The sequence below is a fragment of the Balaenoptera physalus genome (genome assembly GCF_965194825.1).
Source record: "Balaenoptera physalus genome assembly, chromosome: 14".
NCBI lineage: Eukaryota > Metazoa > Chordata > Mammalia > Artiodactyla > Balaenopteridae > Balaenoptera > Balaenoptera physalus.
The window spans coordinates 59,867,018-59,891,504 of record NC_138893.1 but is presented as its reverse complement, the minus strand read 5'-3'; the positions used below and the strand labels follow the sequence as shown (position 1 = coordinate 59,891,504).

The following is a 24,487-nucleotide window of genomic DNA, read 5'->3' as shown; positions in this document are numbered from 1 at the left end:
CCCAAGCTGTATCTTTCATCTGACCTTGCTTCTCTAGCAGAAATAATTTCATTTAAGCTCCTCAAAAATTTCAAAAAGGAAACCACCGATGGATCTCATATTGGATTTTTTTCTAGTAAACTCTAGAAAAGGTTATTAGTACTTTACTTACCACCCAATAGTCAAAAAATAGTAACAAAGATCTTAAAACGGTTTCAGTGCTCGAACCATGTTTTAAAAGCTTTCAGTTGTTTGGGGGGAAATTCTTCTAAAATAGTCTTTTGAGACAAAATTAGAAACCAATTATGATAGTTGAGAGGGAACTCAATTGTGTATTAATATCAAAGTTACCTGAGGGGGAGAAAAGCAGATTCAGAGTAAAGCTGTCACCAGTGAGCTCCTGGCAGGAAAGAGCACTGATACGGCCATGAATGGGCCTTACTCTTTACCTACTAGACAGAAGAGCAAATGCATATCAGTTTGTTCTGAAGCCTCAAGAGCTGCTAGCCCTGGGAATTCCACATGTGTTTGGCTACTGGCTTTTAAGAGAAAATTCAAGTTGAGATCGAGGTTATTTTCAAAACTTAAATTTGAAAAAAGAAAATTTAGGGTAAATTATACTGACTGTCAATAACTGTTTACCAAGAAGGCACCAGATTATAGACACACAGTTCTTTAAATCACATCTAAGGAGTAACTGTCATGTTTCTTAAATAGTGATTCTTACAAAAATACATACTTGATTGAAATGATGGGTTCTCATGGAAAATTAGGTAGCTAGGCACAAGTCACAATATCCAAACTGTAGGTGCAGTACCACGAGGACAAAAAGAGCTCCGTGGGCATTATTGCCTTGACACCTCAGTCACAGTAGAAATTTTGGATTCCCTCTAAGAAAGTTTGTCTTCATTTACATTTAACATGGCACCTCATGCGACGTCATTAGTTTCAGTCTACCCTAGAAAGCTAGCGTGGTTTAATGGGAACACTTTTTGGTTTGCGTGTCATCTGAATTTGCCTTGTTTTCTCTCTTTATATTCTTTTAAAAGGCTTGGCTCACATTTCTAGTTTCTACCTTTCATCCACACTAATAACCTTTCTTCGAATATCAGGTATTTGTATTCAGCAAGGTGTTCAACAACCAACTCCAAACATAGGCACCTGAAGACACTGGCTGACTTAGAAAGAAGGCAACTCATCATCTGTTGTGTTGGTATCAGTGAAAAAGGACACGGGCTTTGTATGACTGGAAAGTGACAGGTGACTCCAGACAAAGAATCGGAGCTGAATGGAGAAAGCGAGTATGAACTGGCACAGCTGGAGCACTGCAGATAGGAGGAAAGAATGCACGGTTGCAGAAGAGCACTTTATTAACATCTTCAACCTGCTAACCACTCTCTAGTCTAGTGATTCTCTCGCTCGTAATCAGATACATGTTTGTTTCAGCAGACACACAGCAAGATCCTCAGCAAATCAGAGACCAAAACATCACTTTTTTTTTTAAAACCCAACAAACTTGTAGTGAGGAATTTTAAGAAGAAGTAGAAGAATCCAATTACTGAATGTTCATGCCCTGAAAATTGATTCCAAGAGAATGAAATAAGCTGCACTGTTCATTTCACTGGAAGTTTAAAAATTCTTTTCATTCCTCTTTTAATAGATTACACATTCTAACAATGTTAGCTGTTAAGTTCTGTTTTTTCAGTTGACTTCTATAATAAAATTGGAGTTGGTCAACAGAAATGTTGCTACTAATCTAGGATGCAGTAAAGTTACACACAACACTGAAACAAACCATTTAAAATCATATGCTTAAAAGAAAACTGATATCCTGTAACGATGTGGCTTCCTAAAAATAAAAATGCTTAATGGGAAAATAGGGTGTACGAGAATAACAAAAAACCTAGAGTTATAGCTATCACAGTAGGAGTAACAAAATTAAAACTGAAGCCATTTGTTTAAGTTAGTGATTCCCAAAGTGTATTCCACACACTGATGTTCACTGCTGACCAAAATACAGGCACACCTCGTTTTCCTGTGCTGCCCTTTATTACACTTTGCAGATATTGCATTTTTTACAAATTGAAGGTTTGCAGCAATCCTGCATCCGCAAGTCTATCGGTGCCATTTTTCCAACAACATTTGCTCACTTTGTGTCTCTGTGTCACATTTTGGGTAATTCTCCCAATATTTCAAATTTTAAAATTATTATTATATTTGTTACGGTGATCTGTGATCTTTGGTGCTACTATCGCATAAGGTTTATGACCCACTGAAGGCTTAGATGATGGTTAGCATTTTTTAGCAATGACATATTTTTTAATAAAGGCATATACATTTTAAAAACATAATTCTACTGCACACTTAATAGACTACAGTACAGTGTAAACACAACATTTATATGCACCGGGAAACCAAAAAATTTGTGTGATTCGCTTTATTGCGATACTCGTTTATTGCGGCGGTCTGGAATGGAACCTGCAATATCTCCGAGGTATGCCTGTAGTTTAGATCAGTGGTTTTCTAACTTGGATCAAAAAAAAAACCTTTGGCAGAACAACTCTGGTTGGACAAGGAAGATCTGGGGCCCAGAGACTTGATATTTCATTCCCCTCCCCGACCTGTGGCAGCCCCAGAAAGGGCTCTCTAGTAACCTTCAGTCTCCTGTAGCACCTTTCCAAAACTCCTGGTTAAAGAGAGCTTGTAAGGAAGCTTGGGCATCCACACAGGATTTGTTGATGATTGCATATCAGTGATCATTAACTGGCATTTACCAATAACTGGAATGGGTAGGCATTATTGCACATATGACAGATGCCAAACGTCACAATTTGGCTCATTATTCAAAGACAACCCAGATCCTTGGAACCCCCAAGTTTGAGAGAGTGTACCTGTGATATAATTCATGAATTTGTTAAGTGTTAGTGAACAAAATTATAAATATCTCTAATTCTGGAAAATGTTTAGCTTGTTGTTACCTTGAGACTAGCTCTACCAATTCAATGGCTCCTTTTGGGAAGCAGTTTGTAGTTTCTTAAAAATTGTACCTTTCTCAGGAGATCACTCTCTTAAGGTAAAACCAGCTCAGCCGAATTCTTCATTTGTCTCTGATAGTTCTGACAGCCCTAATGAGGCCATGGGGCCAGTTGTGATTCTCATGTGAGCAAGTAAGGTTAGTGCTGTATCCTCTGTGAGAAAATGTATTGACTAGTGGCAATTAACGTACACACCACAGCCTATATTCTGGACACGAGCAGGATCAGTCAGAATGTGTGGTTCAGGGTTTCTTAACACCACTAACTGTTAACATTTGGGGCTCGATACTCTTTTGCTGTGGGGGACTGACCAATGCACGGTAGGACATTTAGCAGCACCCCTAACCTCTGGTCACTAGATGCCATTATCACTGCACCTCCAGTTGTGACAACCAAAAAATGTCTCCAGACATTGCCAAACGTCCCCTGGGGGCCTCAACCTTCCCTTCCCCAGTGGTGAACCACTGAGGTATGCAGAACCCATCACAAGTCATGTCAATACAGGAGAAAAGCAGTGCTCTCCTCCTAACGGGTGAGTAGAACCGCAGAATTTCAGTACTGGAAAAGCCTGTAGAAACTAAGAAACAACTCACTCACTCCATGGCACAAACAAGGAAACTGAGGCCCAGAGAAGTTACATGACATCTTCATCTATCAAAAACAAGGGTTTCAATACCATGTTTCAAAGCACACGCCACACAACACTAGTTCCTTAAGTTGTTCCTCCAAAACTGGGTTCTGTGGTCCAATAAGTTGAAGAAACACTTCATACCAAATCTTCTTATAAGTAAGGAAAACCTGTTTAATTTTGTTTATACTACAATTTCTCAAAGACTTCTGACCCTGGATCCTTTTCCTGTGTTGAATCCCCATTAACAGGAAGCTGAGCCCACGTGCCCTTGGGGAGTGTGTACATTAAGAAACACGGTACTCTGCTCTGCTCTAGTCGCAGGGCTGTTTTCCCATCCACTGCACTCCCAAATTCCCTGTGAGGTGTGCTGACTATTCCAGTTTGCAGCTGGAGCATTCACCTGAGGGTAAAAAACATTCTTTGTAAACCCAATCTGGCTCACTGATTGGAACGACTATTTCAAGCAATTCTTCCTGTGCTAGGCACCAAGGTACTTCCAAAAAGAAGCCCTCTTTGACCATCCCAAGCATCCTGCCACCTGGATTCTACTGTACTTGTGGTCCCTGCCATTCACCTGGCACTTAACATGTCTGCCTTTGGGAAAATTTCTGGTATGTGCAACACTTTTTCCCACAAGCTGACCAGTTTCCAACCAAGGCTGTGTTTTATTAACCTTTCTATAAATCACCCTGTGTAACATATCCAATAGATCCTTTTTGGTTGGCTGAGGAGGGTAAGATCTTTCTTTTAAAAATGTATTAAATATAAATAACCTTTTCAGAAAGTGGTCTTCCAGGAAGAGGCCTGGGTTTAAGCACAAAAAGGTTCTTCTAGTGGAAACCACGTTTACCTGGTCCCTGTAACTCTTTTATAGTTGTCCTTGGAGTACACTGCTAGGATGCTGACACCTGAGCCCATGTTCACCAGCAACATAGGGTACGGGTTATCCAGACAGTACGGCCTTTTTTGACACAATTCGGGATTTGTGGGATTTTCGAAATAGTAACATTCCGGCTTGCCGTTGAAGCCAACAGAGTCAACGTAAAGCAGGCCCTGAATCAGACAGTCCAGTTCGTCCAGTTTGTGGAGCTGCAGGTCAGCAATCTGAAAGAGAAGGAGCCCTTGTGAGAGAGACCACTGCCACCTCAGGGGAAGCCCCCGGAAGCTTTCAGCTGAACTGAACATGTGTCACAAACAGGAAAAGCATGGAAACATCCTTCAAGCACCACGCTGTGCAATCTTGTTGAGAACCAGTCATTCCGCTGGAAAGGCAGCCTTTACCGGCCGTCATGTCTACCCACGGTGCCTGCCGAGAGACAGGACCCTACGTGACAGCTGGCAAGGCAGCCACTAGCACGTGGAATGGGCAGAAGGGTTGCCCCTGAAAGATACGTCCATGTCCTAATTTTCAGAACCTGTGAATGCTACCTTATTTGGAAAAAGCGTCTTTGCAGGTGTGATTCAGTGAAGAATCTTGAGATGCAGAGGGCATCCTGGGTTATCTGGGTGGGCCCTAAGTCCACTGACAGTTTCCTTACGAGACACAGGAAAGATCTGACAGACACAGAGGAGAAGGCCGTGTAAAGACGGGAGGCAGAGCCTGGAGAGCTGCACCACAGGCCAAGGAAGGCCGACGGCCACCAGACGCTGGGAGAGGCAAAGAATGGATTCTTCTGCCCAGGAGTCTCTGAAGGAAGTGTGGTCCTGCCAACACCTTGATTTCGGCCCTCTGGCCTCCAGAACTATGACTGAGTAAATTTCCGTTGTTTTAAGCTGCTAGGTTTGCGGTAATTTGTTAGAGCAGTCACAGGAAGCTAACTCAGCATACCTCAGGGTGAGGCGACTGAGAATGTTCTGAAAGCAGAAAGGCTCCTACACTTCTTGGCAGGATACGGGGTCCTGAGGGAGGCATGTGAGCCTGGGAGCTGGGGACAATCTCCTCTGAGCCCACACAGCCCAACTCTCCTTTTCCCAAGCCTGGGCTTTGGAGTTCGACAGACCTGGCTTTGAATGCTATAACTCCAACACTTACCTAATTGAGGGATGTGGGGCAAGTTACTTAACTTCTCAAGCGTCAGTTTCCTCCTCTGTAAAATGGGAATAATACCCACAGTGCAGTATTGTGAAGGTTACATGATAACAATATATGTAAAATGCTAACACAGGGCTTGGCAGGTGCAAAGGACTCAAAAAATATTGACTCTTTTATTAATAGCTGAGGTGGTCCCAGAGTGTCCTTTCACGCTCCCATGAAACAAAAACTCCTATTCTCCTAGGTACGGGGGAAAAAAGTAAAGGGGAATAAGCTGGCTGAGGGCTAGCCTTAGCGGAGCATGGGTACTTTGCATCCTCAAAAGTTTATTCACGATCCTCAAGAGTGATATTACTGCTGGCCCCCCAAAAAAAAAAAAAAAAAAAAAAATCTAACATTCACCAACATGAAACTGAACCAATGATGGAAGATCATTTTTAAGTTCTAATTTAAATTTTAAAAAATCCCTTTAAGAAAATAATAACTGGTATTTATTATTTACTATATGCCAAGCACCTGTACCAGATCATTTAATTCTCACAGAAACCCCATGAGGAGATATTGTTATCCTAACTCTATGGTTAAGGCTCATAGAGCTTAAATAATTTTCCCTAAGTGATACAACTAGCAAATGCCTCCTAATAACTCGCTGTTCTTCTCTCGTCTTCATTCATAATGAGTCCTGCTTCTGGGATCTGGAAACCACCTACACAACTACTATACTTAGATATTTTGCCCCCAAAGCATCATCTTCATTATAAAAGTTAATAGCTAGAAGAAAACTTCTGACTTTTGGTCACTCACCTGAATGTCCCATTCAACAAAATCCACTGAAGCTATAGCTGCAGAGCAGAATTAGTTAGAATAGGTTACCAGCAAGGTGGTAGACGTCTTCTTTTTTTTAACGTCTTTAAAAATATGGAATGCTTCACAAATTTGCGTGTCATCCTTGCGCAGGGGCCATGATAATCTTCTCTGCATCGTTCCAATTTTTAGTATATGTGCTGCCGAAACAAGCACTAGACGTTTTCTTGATACACAGAAACAATCATTCTAAATGACACTTGGTGATAAAGTACATCTATCTCATAAGTGATTTTGAACATTTCATTTTTCACCAAGTGAAACTTTTGGGTGAGATGCATGTCATGATTCTCGTGTTCAGGGGGTAATACTATAGGTATAAGGCTATCTGGAGACCTAAACACTATAGTGACACAGCCGTGTAAATGCTATTTTCTCATCCTCTGGGATTCCCTGGCCCTATCAACGTCTTCCAACGCACTCACAGCGTGGGTCACATTCTGGCTTGTTTTTGGTTCAGTGGGTGCCCCTGAGCACCACGCTGAAAGGCCTGTCCATAATAATGGCTTAATAAACATTTCTTAAATGGAACAGGGAAAACTGTCCCCTCCTGGATCACCACAAACTGAAAGGTAGCGATTTCATCACCCAGTCTTGGGGCCATAGGTTCACCTGCTTAAAAATTAATCGGAGGTCCATCAACAATATTGACAGCAGTACCCAGAACCAACATCACAAACACGAACAGTGACACTGTCTGTTCAGGGGACATCCTGAAACTATGTTCGGGAAAAAGAAAAACCTGTCAGGGCAAGTAAACAAAGCATGTAGCTTTGCTCTGAAGGGAAAGATCTCACCTTTCCCCTCAAAATCACTTTCAAATAAAGTGCTAGCAGCAAACAAACATCTCTTCTATAACATTTTACTGAGGGATGGATATTTCTGAAGCCTGAGGTCATATATCCCCAAACTGGGAAACAGAAATATTAGTCACTTTCATTGAGACCTATGGAGACCTCCCTCAAAGGTCTTTTCCATCCAGGAAAAGGGACAGGCTCCCAAGTGTAAGCAATGAGTCAAATCATTACTTGGACAGTATGTTCAGATCCCAGCTATGGAGAAACACTCTTTCTTTGGGTTTAGTTTTCTTTATACCAGGGTAACAAAAGCAAATGCTGCAGGAGCCAGTAAAGGAGTGAAGCCCCTTGACTAAATGTTAAAGTAACAGAATGATGGGGATTGTGGCACACAAGACAATCCACACATATTTAAAATTCACTGCAGCCCGTTGTTGCCATGTGGTAATGGGGGCTTAATGTTGCCAAATGATTCTATTTCTCAAGAGCTGGAAATCCAGATTTTATGTGAAAACTTCCAATTTTTAAATGCTGGCAGCTAGTTTTAAATTTTTAAAAAAATATCAGATCCAGCAAACATGCAGATGAAGCTTCAGCTACTGTGAACATAACCTTGTCACCAAGATGTGCTGGTAAATGTTTAACAACCAGCTCTCAGGGAGCAAATGCCCTGGTTTATAGCATTTACCAATTTCCATGGTATAATCACTCCCACCATAGCCAACTTCAAGCTACCAACACGATGTCACTAAACACAGCGTTGGGAAGACACAATGCGCTCTCATGCACACAATGGGCTCTGGTGAGACAGTAGGAGCTGACTTCAGCACCCCACTGCTTGTGACTCTCCTTAGCACTTTTGGAAAGTACGAGTTCTGCCAATTCTTTAGGAATCATTAAGTTTAAACTATTCCCCAAACTTAACACCAACAAACCAAACTTGCCCTAAAACTCAAACTCTGTAAATAATGGAAGTAGGGGAAGAAATAAAGTAAAAAAAATAATTCTTTTTTCAAACTACTACTATGATAAACTAACTTTGCTTTGCATAGTCCCAAAGTCACCCAAGCAAGCATGGGTGCAGTGGGGTTCTCAAATTTTAGGTGCCATCAGAATCACCTGGAGGGTTTGTTAAATCACAGATCGCTGGGTCCCACTCCCAGAGTTTCTGATTGCATGTCTAACAATATCCCAGGCGGTGCTGCTGGTCCTAGGACCACACAGACTTTGGAGCTGAAGAGCTGGGGCTAATGCATGACCCCACTCCAGTACAGTGAAAACAGGCCTTCAATAAAATCACATACTCTCCCCAACAGCAGCTGCCCTGGTTAATCTGCAGGGCTGTTTTCAAGAATCCAGCGAGATGGCTGTGTGAACATGCTTTGGAAACATGAGTTATACGTGAATTTTATATAAGAAGTAAAATAACTCAGGTCTTCTTATCTCAAGTTGAAATACATTTGGAAACATCATTTCCAAACCGAAAACTCTAATTTCTCAAAGGAATTCAGTGATTCCCTGTATGATGAAATTAGAAAAAATATGGATTCTAAACACATGTTCAGGATACAACTGTAAGAGGTTCTCCTTATGTGCTTCAGTCTGTCAAAAATAAATACTATTATATATAAGATGGCTAAACAACAAGGTCCTACTGTATAGCACAGGGAACTATATTCAATACCCTGTGAAAAACCATAATGGAAAAGAATATGAAAAAGAAGGTATATATATGTATAACTGAATCAGTCTGCTGTATAGCAGAAATTAATGCAACATTGTAAATCAACTAGACTTCAATAAGATAAACTTAAAAAGTAACTAAATAAATAGCTGAGTAAATAAATCTGGTAAAAACCATACCAGGAGGTTCCATACCTACTCTCTAGGGACCTACCCCAAACCAGTTCCATCACTCTCCTGTGCTTGAGAAATAAGCCACCAAATCGTTTTGCACAAAAAGAATAAAATACACATCTGTATGATACCCCACACTTCCCAAGGTGCTTTTGCTGACCCTGGCTCCATAAATCATAATGGAAGTGGCAGAAAAGGTTATCTTACTAAACCAAGAACAATTTGCATATAAAATGGTTGACTCTGAATTATAAATTACACTCGGGGCTCTTTTCTCCTCACACAGGACAGCTAACTGAGACCTGAGAGAGAGAGATGAATTTCAAATATGTTCTGTGAGTGAGAAAAATAACAAAACCTCAAAGATGGCCTCTTCCTCCTGGCACCCAATGATAAAAGGGGTACATGAATGGCCAAAAGGGTCGAGCCAGAATGAAGTGGAGGGTGACGGTATCTACAAAGCTTATGCTCCTGAAATATCACAAATCAGTCCCTGGATTAATGATAGGAACCCAGCTAATAATGAATGGTCTACTTAGATTTAGAATTTCACACATCCACAATTACCTTATTATCCCCTCCTGATGATTTTTCCACCATTATTAACTTTTTTCGGTTGTGTCCTTGGAGATTTCTGGCTTAATGAAGGCCAATTCTTAAGTCCTCACACCTTGAAAAAAATGTAGTGAAGCAATAAGAGAATCTTTTACTGTTCCCTAAATCTCATGTAAACCAAGTAAGATTGTTGTTAGATCCTGCTTGTTTAGAAGGTAGGTATTTGTTTTCTTCTAAAAAATGAAAAGAGTCACTTCTAACTTCTAATAAATGTTAGTCTTGGACTGAACAAAACTTACAAGGAAAAGTATCTCTTGTAATGAAGAGCTAAGTGGACAAAAAGGATGAATTTTTTCTAAAAATTTTCTATCATTAGAATACTTTGCATTCTAAAGAGGACTCCTGTTGAAGTTGGGAAGTGTACTTGTGGATGAAAATATTAGATTTGGTACATAAAATATTCTGGTAGGTTCTTTAAAACAACACTCGCAGAACATAGACAGCGGGGAGAAACACAAAGTTAAATGAAATCTACAGGATTAAGTGCCCTGGTATACAACCACATGGGAGTCTCCCCTTTGAGAATCACTTTCTCAAATGGTAGGATTCTTCATTGGCCTACCAATCTCTTGGAGCATATGTTGTTTAAGTTTTTCTTCTGTGTTCCATTTTGTTGAATCATTAATTTTGAAGGCAAACTTTTGCCAGCCAGCAATTTTTGTGTGACAGTGATCCTAAAATGTTGAAGGAAGGAAGGAAGAGAGGGAGAGAGGGAGGGAGGGAGGAAGGAAGGAAGAAAGAGAGGGAGGGAGGGAGAGAGGGAGGGAGGGAGGAAGGAAGGAAGAAAGAGAGGGAGGGAGGGAGAGAGGAAGAAAGGAAGGAAGGAAAAGGGGAAAGGAAGAAGGAGGAAGGAAAAAAAGAAAGAAAAAGGAAGAAAGAAATGCAGCTTTGTTCAATTGAAAGTATTCTACACAGGGGTAGAACAAGTTTAATGCTTGTCTCGTGGCTTTGTAACTCTTTCTTGTACATTCTAAATTGATGAAGACTAGTTAACATTATCTAAGGATTTAAGTACATTTACTATATATGAAAAGGAAAGAGTCATCAGACGTAACAATTGCTAACTATTCAGGGTCGGCTGAACATCATTTAGATAGCCCTAGTTACTCAGGTTTTTAAAATACATGTCTGCAAACTTGTATTATGCTCAAAAGAGTGATTTTATATAACGACAATGACAGGACTTTACAGGTATGTATATGCACTGCTTTATTATTTGTCAGACTGTTTACTACATAGTATAGTAGTATATATTGATCCTTTACAACTTAGTGTGCACCTTCAATTTCCCATTCTGGAAAAGGGAAGAGCTTGGATACATTATACCTAAGGGCCTTAGCACTTACTAACCCTAACTCTTCCCCATACCAGCCTGGTTTGCTCTATTTCTTCTTCGGGTTCCTACTCCAATGTTACCTCATCACACAAAGACCTGCCCAGCACTTCCTATCCCCCTTACCTATTTCTTTTCCCCCCTTACTGCCATTTGATATACTCTATAATCACTTATTTGATTATTGACCGTCTCCCTGCACTAGAATATAAGCTCCAGGAAGGCAGGGGCTTTGTTTTGTTCATAACAGTACTTGTTGCATTGATAGAGTATGATAAATACTTGTTGAATGAGAATGAATGCTTAGGAAAGAGAATGATAAAAACTATTCATCCTCACAAACTTTGGAAGGATCAGGGCATATCACTTACTGACAGACGGGCTACAGGAAGAGATCTGTCTTCAATTGTCTTCACTTTGGCCAAGATTGAGCATGGAAACAGAAGGCAGGCCATATAATACTTCCTTTTACAGATGGCCAGGCTGTTAGGCAAATACTCCAAACTTGCTCCCTGCTCCAGTCTGTTCATTAGGCTCCAGAAGCCTCCTGAAGGAGCAGAGGCTTCTTTATCTTGGCTGTAATAAGATATGACCTTTCTCAGTTCAGAAACTTGAGAAACACACTTGCTCGTGGCCAACATAGATTGAGTCACTTTCTGGAATCCAGGGCATTACCCAAGAGGAGGGATGGAGACTTTGATGGAGCTTGCTTAAGTGTCCCAGGTCACCTTGGTACACTTCAGGCTCCCTAGTGGAGATGGAAACAGAGGACATCCTGGAGGGACCTGGGGAGCTCACAGCACTAGGGGTGGGTCAGCATTTCCTGAATCAGAATTGAGCTGACACCCAGCTCTTACCTAGGGGACGGTATTTAGCGCCTCTTCATCTCTCTTTAGCTTTAGTTTCCTTATCCGCCTGAACACCTTACTGCCACTTTCTGAAAATGATGAAACCGAGGCCCACAGGAGGGACATGTCTTGCCCAGTCACCCAGCTAGTTAAATGCAGAAACAGCACTAGAATTCAGGATCAGTGCTTTTTCATTTATGAACTTGAACTTAATTTTCATGCCCCTGGATCTCAACTTTCTCAGTTTCAAAACTCTTCAATCATTAGGCCCCCTTAGTGGGAAAAAGATCCCATGGATCATTTAAGTAAGTGGCAGTGTCAGATTCTGCTGGCAAAGGGAAAGGGGACACAAGAGGAAAAGCCAAAACCTGAATATAATCAATCTGACTTAATATAATGCTCTAGGGCTGTATTGTCAGCTCTTGTAGAAACTACTTATCAATGAGATAAATGATGTTACTTTTGATGATGCAAATAAAATTTGCAATTATAGCTTTATTAAGTACAATGAATAATGCATTGATTTATTAATTTATTCATTAATGATAAACTTTCTGGCAAGACTAATCCCCAAATCTTCCAACCCTTCCTTCTCCTATGTTCAATCACTACTGTTAATTTAATTTTCTTTATTTTCCCTATCTATTGTCTCTCTCTCTTCTCATTTGATTCCCTGTGAGATGAAGCTAGACAGTATAGAGATTATCTTGACTGTAGAAATGGGGAAATTGGAACACATAGGTGTTAGGGATTGCTTAGTAAAGAGAAAGTTAGGACTCCATGTCACTCATCCATATCTTCCACTTAGCCAACTGTGTCAAATCTAAATGAGCAACACTGCCAGTCAGGATATAGTACTATTCTTATTATGTAGAGCCATACTCCCTAGATCATATTCATCAATACAGGAATTCACCTCTAAATAATGTCAAAGATTTCATTTTTGCTTGTGAGCAAAACTTCTGAAGGACATCCATAAAACAAAAAAGATACAGAGCAAATGGGTAGAAAGAAGTAATCATTTTTAGTAAGATGTGTAGAAAGCCTTTCCTGCAGGCCTCAGTCTATGTATCTATGAAACGGGCACAATGATTATGTTTTTCATGAAACATAAGAGTCTGTGGAAAACTAAAATACTTCAGAAGGGGATTTACATCACCTTGTCTTTAGCATATTGTGCAGAGGTAATTGTAACAAAAATGATGAGGACAGCCAATATTTATTGAGCACTAAGTGCCAGGTACATATTATCTCATTCAATCCTTCACGTAACAACCCTACGAGGCAGAAACTATTTTTATTCTCCTATAGATGAGGAAACTGAGGCACAGAGGGGTGAAGTAAGCTTGTCCAAAGTCCCAAGCCTAGTGGTCAGGTTCTTCCATAAGAGATGCCATGATCATGGGTATGGGAGAGGTTTTCTTTCTTTCTCTAAGAGGTGGTTTTGTTGTTTGCACGGGGGTAAAGCGCACCTACCGTTCTGAAGTCCTCTTCGAACTTAAAAGCCCCGCCTCCCGTGGCACAGAGAGTGGTGTGCAGGCTGGAGAAGTTCTTCTCGCTGCCCATCTGGATAAACCTGTGCATCGCGCAGCTGGGAAAGCGGATGAAATGCAGGTTCCCCTTCCGCCCACACATGGTCAAGTTTTTCAGTTCCAGGTGCACGTCTCGGATCCCGGTTTTCCCATAAGCTGTGTTAGAAGTCAAATACTTCCTGATGCTCTTCAGGTTCTCCACTTCCTCCTGCTCCTCTTCAGCTGTAATATCCTTCGGTTCAAAGTAGACCAATTTAACCAGCGTCCCACCGATATCCATGCCGAACCACGGGAACGCTAGCGGACAGAAAGACAGAGTGCCCTTGAATTCTGGACAAAGAAATGGGCTGTCTTTGAATAGTCAATAATGAAATGCAGTGGTGTTGCATCTCGAGCTGCATTTACCATGCAGTTTACCTGAATTCAACTATAGGTGCCTAAAAGAAGAGACAGGCGAGGAGAAATTCACACTTTAAATGGTGTCCATGATTCTGCCTACACTTCATTCAGAATCGGCCTCGGAATCGAATATGAGATGAGAATAAGATTCCCTAAGCCAGTCTCAATTCCCACGTGGTTCTCAGGGCTCCAGAATCTCACCAAACAGAGTTAACTCCAATACTTAAAGATACATATTTTGCATACACTCTGGCTCCCAAATGCTATTTTATCAGAATCTCAGCCAAAGAAACAGTGATCTGCTCTGATGCCAGAGGAAACGCTGGCTATGCTAAGTGTACCAAGAGATGGTATGTTGACCTCTACGCCTCACGGTGTCTTCCTAGCTCATTCTTCGAAGATCATTTTTACAGCATTCAATTTTTGCCTTCATGAGCTGACTTTATATGACATGACTCCACTGCTTTAATCTACAGGATAAATAGGAAGGAGAAAGGAGAGAGAGTGGGCTGTGAGAGCTGAGGGGCACACATGACGATCCCTATGGCGACAGAGTTCTCAAAAGAACAGCTCGAGCGACAACTCATTTCTTTCTTTATTAAGGAGAGATACTCTCTCCATCTCAAATGGCCCGCCCAGAAGTCCTCACCTCAGCCATGTGTCCTCTGCCACAGATTCTGATTTAATTCTGAGGGAGGATCTAGGCATGAGCATTTTTTTTTTTTACGTTCCCCAGAGGTTTCAACTTGCAGGCTTGCAAACTGCTAAGCCACAAGAACCATGACCCCTGAGAGCCAAGCCCACAAATAAGCATAGCTCCTGACCAGGTCTGCAACACAGAGGCATGTTTTGTGTTATATTTTTATATATAAATATATATTTATATTTAATCTGCTGGAGAGGCTTATCTATGACAAAATGAATTTCCATCGTAATTATTTTTTATTATTATTAAGAGAACGGGCTGAGCTCCCTGAACAGGCTGACTTTATTTAGAGGCAACCTGGAAAGTTAACGCTGGGCTGTCATATGATCTGTAATGAACACAGGGCAGACCCAAGGGGGAATCCAAAATTTGGAGTCTCCCTTTTCATCTTCCTCAGCAGACTCCATGGGCTAAAGCTGAAACTTCTATTAAGACTGAGTTTAAAGACTCAAGCAGTAAAAGTGGCTTCTTTCAAAAAGCTTATTTTATTCAGCCCTAGAGAACATCCATTTGAGCCCTGGTCAAACTGTGCACATTACACCTAGAGATTACATTGCCAAGAACATACCTGGGACCTAGAGGGCTTCTTTTTTCTAGGCAGCTCCACTATTTAGCTCTCTTCATGGGTACACTGGGGAGGGAGGAGGAAGGAGTACATAGGAGGAAGCCATTCCTGAACAGAATCTTCTCTCTTGTGCTTCCCTGTTGTCATTTTAGCTGTGACACAAGCCAGCTGCTCCACACTTAGTAAGCAGTAACTCTAATGGTACAGAAAAATAAAACCTCAAACTCCCAAACAGATTAAGAGCAGCAAATTCCACTGACAAAACCAATGTAACAAATGTCCTATTATCTTTGCAGAAGTTTGCAAAGCAAATCCCACACAGCCCAGTGTAGGGTGGGAAGCTTGCTTATCCTAGCAGGAGAGAATAGAAAACTGGAAACAGTTCATCCCTATCTCACAGATGACATTTCTTGGTCCATTCTCTAAAAATTACTGTCAGCATGGCCCACAGTGTAGGTAATAGGTAAATCCCTGATTTAGAATTCAGACCAATTGCTTCCCAGAAGCAGCAGCCAGTAACTAGCTCACATTAACTCCCTCCACCTCCCTGGATCTCAATTTCCTTATCTGTGAAAGGAGTGGACTGCATAAGAATGGCCTCCAGTTCCCTCCCTCCCATAAACTTTCCATGGATTTTTTAAGAAACACACACAAAAAATTGCAACTACCCCTAATCACACAGGCCATCCAGAGCCCTAGTTTTAAACTCCACTGAAATACGCTATAGTACGTCAACAGGTGCCCAGGCTATGCAATTGGGGTTGCAGGTGTAATCCATTCTCATCAAAGTAGGAAAGACACGTACTACTGGATAGGATGGGGGAAGGGTATTCTGGAACATTGCTAGGATAACTATTTTTGAAAGACAACAACATCTATTAAACATCTAGCAACATCTATTAAAATTAAAAGTACACATACATTTTAAATGCAGTTAATCCCTCTCTTGGACCATATTAGAAAAAGGACCAGTATTCGAGGATCGGTATAAGGAAGTTCACTGCACCCCTTACAGTGGCCAAATTGAAGAAAAACAAAAAGCAAGATCAAAACAAATTGGAAACAACGTGCATGCTCTTTAACAGAGAAACTTCAATAAAGTATGACTTCCAAACCATGGAATATTAGGCAGACATTAAAAAGAATGAATGAGATCTATACTAGCTGCCTAGAGAGATACACCCCCAATCTTCTGTTAATGAGAAAAGCAAGAGATATCTAGAAGTGTAAATAATTTATTAACCCCATCTGGTTTGAAAAAAAAGTAGGGGAGGAAGGGAGGAAAGAAAGGAGGAAGGGAGGGATGAAGGACAGCAGGCAGGCAGGTGGAAAGAAGACCCTTAAGTGTTTATGATTTTATGAGCCCACAGGAAGGTACAGAGGACCACCCCTTCAGGTTGTTACTATTGTCAGAGGGTGGCAGGATAAGCAGGTTTTATAGGTAGAGGTTAGAAGTCAGGGGAGAGGATGAGAAAATTCTATACTTAGAACTTTCAGTATATAAAGAAGTAAAAAAATAAGAATTCAGTGATAACGGAAAATAGGAGACACCTTAGCACAGAACGGACAGAATAAGTTGTGTGTAACCCAGAAAAGCCCCTACATGGCATTTGGTTGGATATTGTTAAGTACAGGAAACTGAAAAGTGGTCTCACTTTTTACAATGCGTCAGGGGACAGCTAAGCATTTTATAAGTTATTTACGATTCCAGTTTCTTCTTCCTGCTTCACCTCCTGCGCAGTTTTGAGCCATTTCAAAGCTTTTGTTAGCAACTCAGCAAAACAGAGGGGTAAAGTGTAGAGTTTTGGAAATTCAGTTAAATGTCATATCAGCAGTTTGGGTTAAGGTAAAAGGGAGCAAGGATTGGAAAACTATAGTTTGAATGGCAATAGAAATTGCTTTCACTTACCTATATTCATTTCTTACCGTCACGAAAAATTAAATGCTCTTCTATTCACATTTTAATGCTTTTATAGGACACTGTCATATTTTAAATGTTCAGTTTTATTTATCTTCCTGATATCAAGGTCTACCTAAACTACACTTCCCATATACAAGCTGTGGATGGAGATAGAAGAGAAGGGGAAAGAAGAAATCCCAATGCAGCTATAATCCATGACTCATGTTTTCTTTAATCCAGGGTATGCAGATGCTTTTGATAAATTCAGCTGAACCACTAAGAGCCTGTTCTGTGTTGGCCAGAAGTGATGCTCGTTCTAGATACAGAATGTCTGCATTCACCCTTTACTCCTCCCTTTTTAAACCCAGATGCCTTTTTTAGTTCAGAAGTCTCTAGATCAAGAGGACCCACATCCAGAGTGGATGTCAAAATGACCCCCTAATTTAGTACCAACTGTGCATCATGCGGATGCTGTGACTGGGTGGGACTGCGGGGTTCTCTGCTTTGGGGAGGGGATGAGTATTTCACCTGCAGGAGGCACAGCGAGCCAAATATCTGGTAATCAGAAGAGCAAATTGTGGTCGTTACTAGCGCTGCTGCTTCCCTTCCTTCCTGGCCCGTGGGGTCAGACTGCAGTTCTGGGCCATTTTTGAACGGAGCTGGGCAATGTGCTTAATCTGGACAGTGAGTTAGGAATGGAAATGGTGTGTGTCACTTTCAGGCAAGAGCACTTACGGTTCGTGTCAGACCTTGCAGAACTCTTTCTCTGTTACCGTCACCACCAAAATTCAAGATAATGATTGCTCCATCAGCCAGGATGCAGAGTCAAGACGAGCCAGATTGGAACCCCAGCTGCCCATCAATGAACTTACAGGGTGAAGGAGAAATAAACCTTTGTTGTTTTAAGGTACTGAGATTTGGAGGTTGTTACCGCAGGATGATCTTGCCTGTCCTGACTAGTATACTTTCCATCAAAATCTCTGGCTAGTTTTTTTCCCTGGAACCTTCCCTCTCCTGCAGAACCAGATCCAGGGACTGCCAGTATCGCTGATAAACATGTGGTAGCTGAGTGTGAATAAAAGGGTACGTAGGCTCTGTTGCATTTATTTGTGTAAAAATTTCTGGAAACACAAACCTGAATTGGCAATCTGATAGTAGTTAAAACCCTGAAGTGAATCTGTATTCTACATAGTGTGGTGAAAATATTTTAAAATTTTATTGGTAGTCAATGGCTTTAAGACAAAGCCTGTTTCTTAAAGACCTTTTCAGAACACTAGAATAGTCTCTGAGGGGCACTTAAATATATATAACATCTTTACTGGAGTATAATTGCTTTACAATGGGGGACACTTATGCTTCTTGCAGTAAATTTCAAGGGTTACACAGTGAATTCCAAATAGCATAAATGAGTGAAGACTGAGAAAAAACCAAAACCTAAATCAAAAACAAAACAACCACACACAAACAGAGAGAAAAGGTCTCCTACCAGTCAAGGAAACAATCTTAAAGAGCTAAGGGAGCCTGACATGAGAAAATCTACCTCCTCTCAAACAACCAGCCACAGAGCTTCAGGGTGTTCCTGGTGAGGCAAGTTTCCCCACCATCGGTATGTCTTCCTGTGTGTAAAGTAGGTGCCCAGCGCTCAAGGTTAGCTCCTCTGTGCACGGGTCTGACTCAGCAACCTGCTGCTGTCATGGACAGTTCTCCCTAGGTTCACCAAGTTGAAATTTGTTATAAGAGTTGTGAACAGGGAGCAAAAGGACTGAATTTCTTTCCCCACTATTTGTTAATAGGTTTGTTAAGCAAACTAATAAATAGGCGGAAAAGATGTTTGAACATGATGTGTGATCAACAGAGAAAAGAGACTTTTCAAGCACTTTGGAGATAGTTTTACACTATGTGAATACTGACTATGTTCAAGTTGCCTAAGGATCTCTGCAAGTTAAAAACAACCACAACAACTTTAACTTAGATCCAAGTGTGTAATACAAACTGTATTTCTTTAAAAATTTCCTGAGTGCTAGCCTTCCCTTCACTATGTCTAAATTTGGTTGATAGTATAATGAAATTCTTTGCTAATATATTCATAGAAACATTGAACTTTAAGAGGTAGAAGGGACCTTTGGTGGAGTCCAACGCCCTGTTTACAGATAAGAAAATCAAGGTTTAGAAAGATCAAGGAATTACCCAAGGTCAGTCCCAGTAGGTAAGAGAACCTATTTTTAGTTTCATGAGCAACAAATTCCCATTTCGCTCTGCTAGTCTGAGTTGTCTGTCACTTGCAAGAGATAGAATGATTGTGGGCAAGTTTCTTTCTTGAGCCATTTACTAATCTGTAAGATGGAGGTAGACTAACCCAACTAACTAAAGTTCTGTCTGGTTCTCATATTCTATCATCCTAAATACACACACACAAAGTCCTCCAAAACCGTACTTTTAACAGCATAAAACGTAACAGTTGAGAACTATTTAAGGACCTTGAAGAAAATGGTAAATGTAAAATTTAATAAAAGGGTTTCCATAACATTGTGAAGAAACCCATAATTACTGCACACAGAGCAATCTGCTAAACATTAAATACTCTTATGCAAAGAAACCTGAATCATGGTTTCTTTCAAATTAATGCATACCAGATTTCTTTAGTTTATATTTTAGTCACATGGCAAGGATACAAGAACACAAGCGCTTACAGAGTACTAATGGGAATATAAACTGTTGCAATCCTTCCTCTGGACTATTTGGAAATATACATCAAAAAGTTCCAGATTCCTATGCCCTTTGATACATTAGTTCCACTTTACCCTAAAGAAATAATTACGCATGCATTTAAAAATTTATCTTACAAAAATCATTAAAGTTTTACTACTAATAATGAGGATGTGAAATTTAATGTCCAAAAATAGAAGGCTGGTTAAATAAATGATTATCCACTAACACAAAGGAACAATACATCACCATTAAAATCATTTTGTAGGATGGCAATTAATGATGTAAGCAGAATGTTCATCATATATTGTTAGGTGAAAAGTGTGGGTGATTAAATGGTACATTTCGTACGATTACAATTTTGTATAAAAATTAAACAGCTATTGTTCGCAGAACACAAGACTAGAAACTTCAGGCCAAAATGTTAACAGGCATTATGTATAGTGGATTAAGGTTTTTTTCTTCTTCTGGCTTTGCTGATATGATGTTTTTCAATTTTTTACAGTCAATATGTTGAATCTTCATAATCAGAGTTATTTTAGAATTCTCAATCAAAAACTTCTCTGTAACGATGCAAAAGAAAAAAAAAACTGTTTTAATTTTGCTTCAGTGGGCAGAGAGCAGATCTGTGGTCTTGCCCGTGAAAAAAAGTATGCCTGCATTCCTCATCTCAACAGTTCCTTCCTTTCTCAAGCAATATTCTGCCCATCTCAAGCCTGTTACTGAAATCCAAGATGGCAATATAAAGAAGATGTGGTACATATATACAATGGCATACTACTCAGTCATAAAAAAAGAATTAAATTTTGCCATTTGCAACAACATGGATGGACTTGGAGGGTATTATGCTTAGTGAAATAAGAAAAACAGAGAAAGACAAAGACTGTATGCTATCATATGTGGAATTTAAAAAATAAAACAAACTAGTGAATATAACAAAAAAGAAACAGACTCACAGATATAGAGGACAAACTAGTGGTTACCAGTGGGGAGAGGGAAGGGGAGAGGGGCAAGACAGGGGTAGGGAAGTGAAAGGTACAAACTATTAGGTATAAAATAAGCTACAAGGATATATTGTACAACACATGGAATATAGCCAAGATCCTGTAATAACTATAAATGGACTATAATCTTTAAAAATGGTGAATCACTATATTGTACACCTGCAACTTATATAATATTGTACAGCAACTATACTTCAATTTAAAAAGTTAAAAAAAAAAAAAAAAAAGAATGACGGGAAGGCTGACACCCAAGAGCAGGGTCCTTTAGCCAGTGAGATGCTTGACATCACCAGGGCTCCTTCAGGTAGGAAGAGACCTGAATTACTCCCTTATTGTCAAGGCAAAACCTGTATGTTAAACTTGGCAATTCAAAACACAGTTAAGGAAGCACAGGTATGTTTGTGGGAATGGATCACCATGGGAAAGGCTACATACCCCCGTGTGACAGTAACCCTTCTTCCACCGACACAGCCTCAGATGCCCATCAACTTTCTCCCTCTCACCCGGACAAGGGTGGGAACAAAAGGGCTGATCATAGCCTCACGTGAGAAAGAGCAAAAGGATAGTGAGGATTCCTTTCAGAACTCCCGAGACAAGTAGAAGTATCATCACATCAGCCTCCAGAACTAACTTCTGGATTTCACCACCTCTGCCATGCAGGCCCAAATTAACTGTTAGGCACAGTAGGCTCGGTGCCTATAGTATTTTTAAGCCATCACGAAAATATTGCAATTTCTTTTAAAATCAGAAGAAAATATATGAATTTTCAGGTCAAAGGAAATGTTGTAATACATCTTATCAACACATCCATCTTTATATCAAAAGAGTCGTAAAATACAATTTTTATTTCTTTTTTATGGAGCAAGGGGCCCGCAAAGGCAAAAGTGCCTGAGGTCTATGAAAGTTAGGCTGTTTATATTCTGCTCTACACCCAACCCCAGGTTAGAAATGACAATACGCGACCAGATTTGTGTGTGCAATTTGAACTGGATCTCTACGATTTGTTTACAATTGTATTTCCTGAAAGCAACTTCCATTTTAGTATTTTATGCAACTAAACTTTAAAGTCAAATGTTTTAATTATCTTTATTTTTAAAAACTGGCTGTATTCAACCACAGTGTTTCTCAAATTTGCCTCCTCATAAAAACCATCAAAGGCACTTGTTAAAAATATAGACTCCGTGGGACTTCCCTGGCGGTCCAAAAGACTCTGCACTTCCACTGCAGTGGGTGTGGGTTGATCCCTGGTCGGGGAAATAAGATCCCACATGCCGTGAGGTGTGGCCAAAACGTTAAAAAACAAAACAAAACAAAAATTCCTAGGCCACTGCCTGGAGAGCCCAAAGCAGTGGGACTGGAGAAAATGTTTTCAAAGAGGGGCCCCTGGAATTCTCACAGGTCAAGCTCAAAACCACAGTGCTAGCTGAATCGCAATGAATGCGCTAAGTAGCTGGACCACTATTTGAAAGTGACAATCAGAGTTTGAATGAGCTGCCTTTGCTCCTAACTGCCAGGGAACTCAGGCTGCCAGCTGAGGGCAATGCACGGTAATGACCCAGCTGACTCCCCATTCCCAGGAGGGACTTGGAAACAGCTTATCACTTGTTAATGAAATTATTTCTCAGCAATTTATAACATGAGTGCCACAGGCGATTTTCACATCTTAAATACAGCTTCTAAAGTTTCCAGTTATCATTCATCTGGGACTAAACCCCACAGATATGGGTCTAGAAATGTTCCATATATAATTAAATTTCATCCATGTGCTCTTCTCTCCCAGCGACTCCCATTTTTTAAGAATTTAATTTAATTTACTTTTTATGAAGAAGGTTCTTATTAGTTATCTATTTTATACATATTAGTGTATATATGTCAATCCCAATCTCCCAATTCATTCCACCACCCTCTCCCCCCACTTTCCCCCCTTGGTGTCCATACGTTTGTTTTCTACATCTGTGTCTCTATTTCTGCCTTGTAAACTGGTTCATCTGTACCACTGTTCTAGATTCCACATATATGCGTTAACATATGATATTTGTTTTTCTCTTTCTGACTTACTTCACTCTGTAAGATAAGTCTCTAAGTCCATCCATGTCTACAAATGACTCAATTTCATTACTTTTTATGGCTAATATTCCATCGTATGTATGTGCCACATCTTCTTTATCCATTCATCTGTCAATGGGCATTTAGGTTGCTTCCATGTCCTGGCTATTGTAAATAATGCTGCAATGAACATTGGGGTGCAAGTGTCTTTCTGAATTATGGTTTTCTCTGGGTATATGCCCAGTAATGGGATTGCTGGGTCATACGGTAGTTCTATTTTTAGTTTTTTAAGGAACCTCCATACTGTTCTCCATAGTGGCTGTATCAATTTACATTACCACCTACAGTGCAAGAGGGTTCCCTTTTCTCCACATCCTCGCCAGCTTTGGTGTTTGTAGATTTTCTGATGATGCCCATTCTAACTGGTGTGAGGTGATACCTCATTGTAGTTTTGGTTTGCATTTCTCTAATAATTAGTGATGTTGAGCAGCTTTTCACGTGCCTCTTGGGCATCTGTATGTCTTCTCTGGATAGATGTCTATTTAGGTCTTCTGCCCATTTTTTGATTGGGTTGTTTGTTTTTTTAATATTGAGCTGCATGAGCTGTTCATATATTTTGGAGATTAATCCTTTGTCCATTGATCTGTTTGCAAATATTTTCTCCCATTCTAAGGGTTGTCTTTTCGTTTTGTTTATACTTTCCTTTGCTGTGCAATAACTTTTAAGTTTCATTAGGTCCCATTTGTTTATTTTTGTTTTTATTTCCCTTACTCTAGTAGGTGGGTCAAAAAGATCTTGCTGTGACTTATGTCAAAGAGTGTTCTTCCCATGTTTTCCTCTAAGAGTTTTATAGTGTCTGGTCTTACATTAAGGTCTTTAATTCATTTTGAGTTTATTTTTGTGTATGGTGTTGTTAGGGACTAAATTCATTCTTTTATATGTAGCTGTCCAGTTTTCCCAGCATCACTTATGAAGAGACTATCTTTTCTCCATTGTATATCCTTGCCTCCTTTATCATAGATTAGTTGACCATAGGTGTGTGGGTTTATCTCTGGGCTTTCTATCCCGTTCCATTGATCTATATTTCTGTTTTTGTGCCAATGCCATATTGTCTTGATTACTGTAGCTTTGAAGTCAGGGAGTCTGATTGCTCCAGCTCTGCTTTTTTCCCTCAAGACTGCTTTGGCTATTCGGTGTCTTTTGTGTCTCCATAGAAATTTTAAGTTTTTTTGTTCTAGTTCTATAAAAAATGTCACTGGTAATTTGATAGGGATTGCATTGAATTTGTAGATTGCTTTGGGTAGCATAGTCATTTTCACAATATTGATTCTTCCAACCCAAGAACATGGTGTATCTCTCCATCTGTTTGTGTCATCTTTGATTTCTCTCATCAGTGTCTTATAGTTTTCTGAGTACAGGTCTTTTACCTCCTTATGTAGGTTTATTCCTAGGTATTTTATTCTTTTTGTTGCAATGGTGAATGGGATTGTTTCCTTAATTCCTCTTTCTGATCTTTCGTTGTTAGTGTATAGGAATGCAAGAGATTTCTGTGCATTAAATTTTGTATCCTGCAACCTTACCAAATTCATTGATTAGCTCTAGTAGTCTTCTGGTGGCATCTTTAGGATTCTCTATGTA

The 24,487-nt window shown here is 40.1% G+C and overlaps 1 protein-coding gene and 1 long non-coding RNA gene across 26 annotated transcripts in view; one reads left to right on the top strand and one right to left on the bottom strand.

Annotated features, from left to right (window-relative positions):
• Positions 1-24,487, bottom strand: part of PANK1 (pantothenate kinase 1) — a 110,937-nt gene that overhangs the window by 12,417 nt on the left and 74,033 nt on the right. For 8 of the 23 annotated variants that reach the window (XM_082423741.1, XM_082423739.1, XM_082423740.1 and 5 more), the window contains one exon: positions 4,496-4,749. The exons of 3 other annotated variants lie outside the window; for them this stretch is intronic. In XM_082423741.1, the coding sequence (XP_082279867.1) occupies positions 4,496-4,749 (254 nt within the window). Of the gene's footprint in view, positions 1-4,495; positions 4,750-9,762; positions 10,533-13,467; positions 14,393-15,196; positions 15,249-24,487 lie in introns of those variants that run through there. 12 more of the 23 variants (XR_014253091.1, XM_082423757.1, XM_082423756.1 and 9 more) reach the window with 4 other exon arrangements.
• LOC309642391 overlaps positions 1-24,487 on the top strand; it is a 102,346-nt gene that overhangs the window by 49,980 nt on the left and 27,879 nt on the right. For 2 of the 3 annotated variants that reach the window (XR_014253137.1, XR_014253138.1), the window contains one exon: positions 1,092-4,487. The exons of the other annotated variant lie outside the window; for it this stretch is intronic. This is a non-coding gene — a long non-coding RNA (uncharacterized lncRNA). Of the gene's footprint in view, positions 1-1,091; positions 4,488-24,487 lie in introns of those variants that run through there. 3 annotated transcript variants of the gene reach the window in all.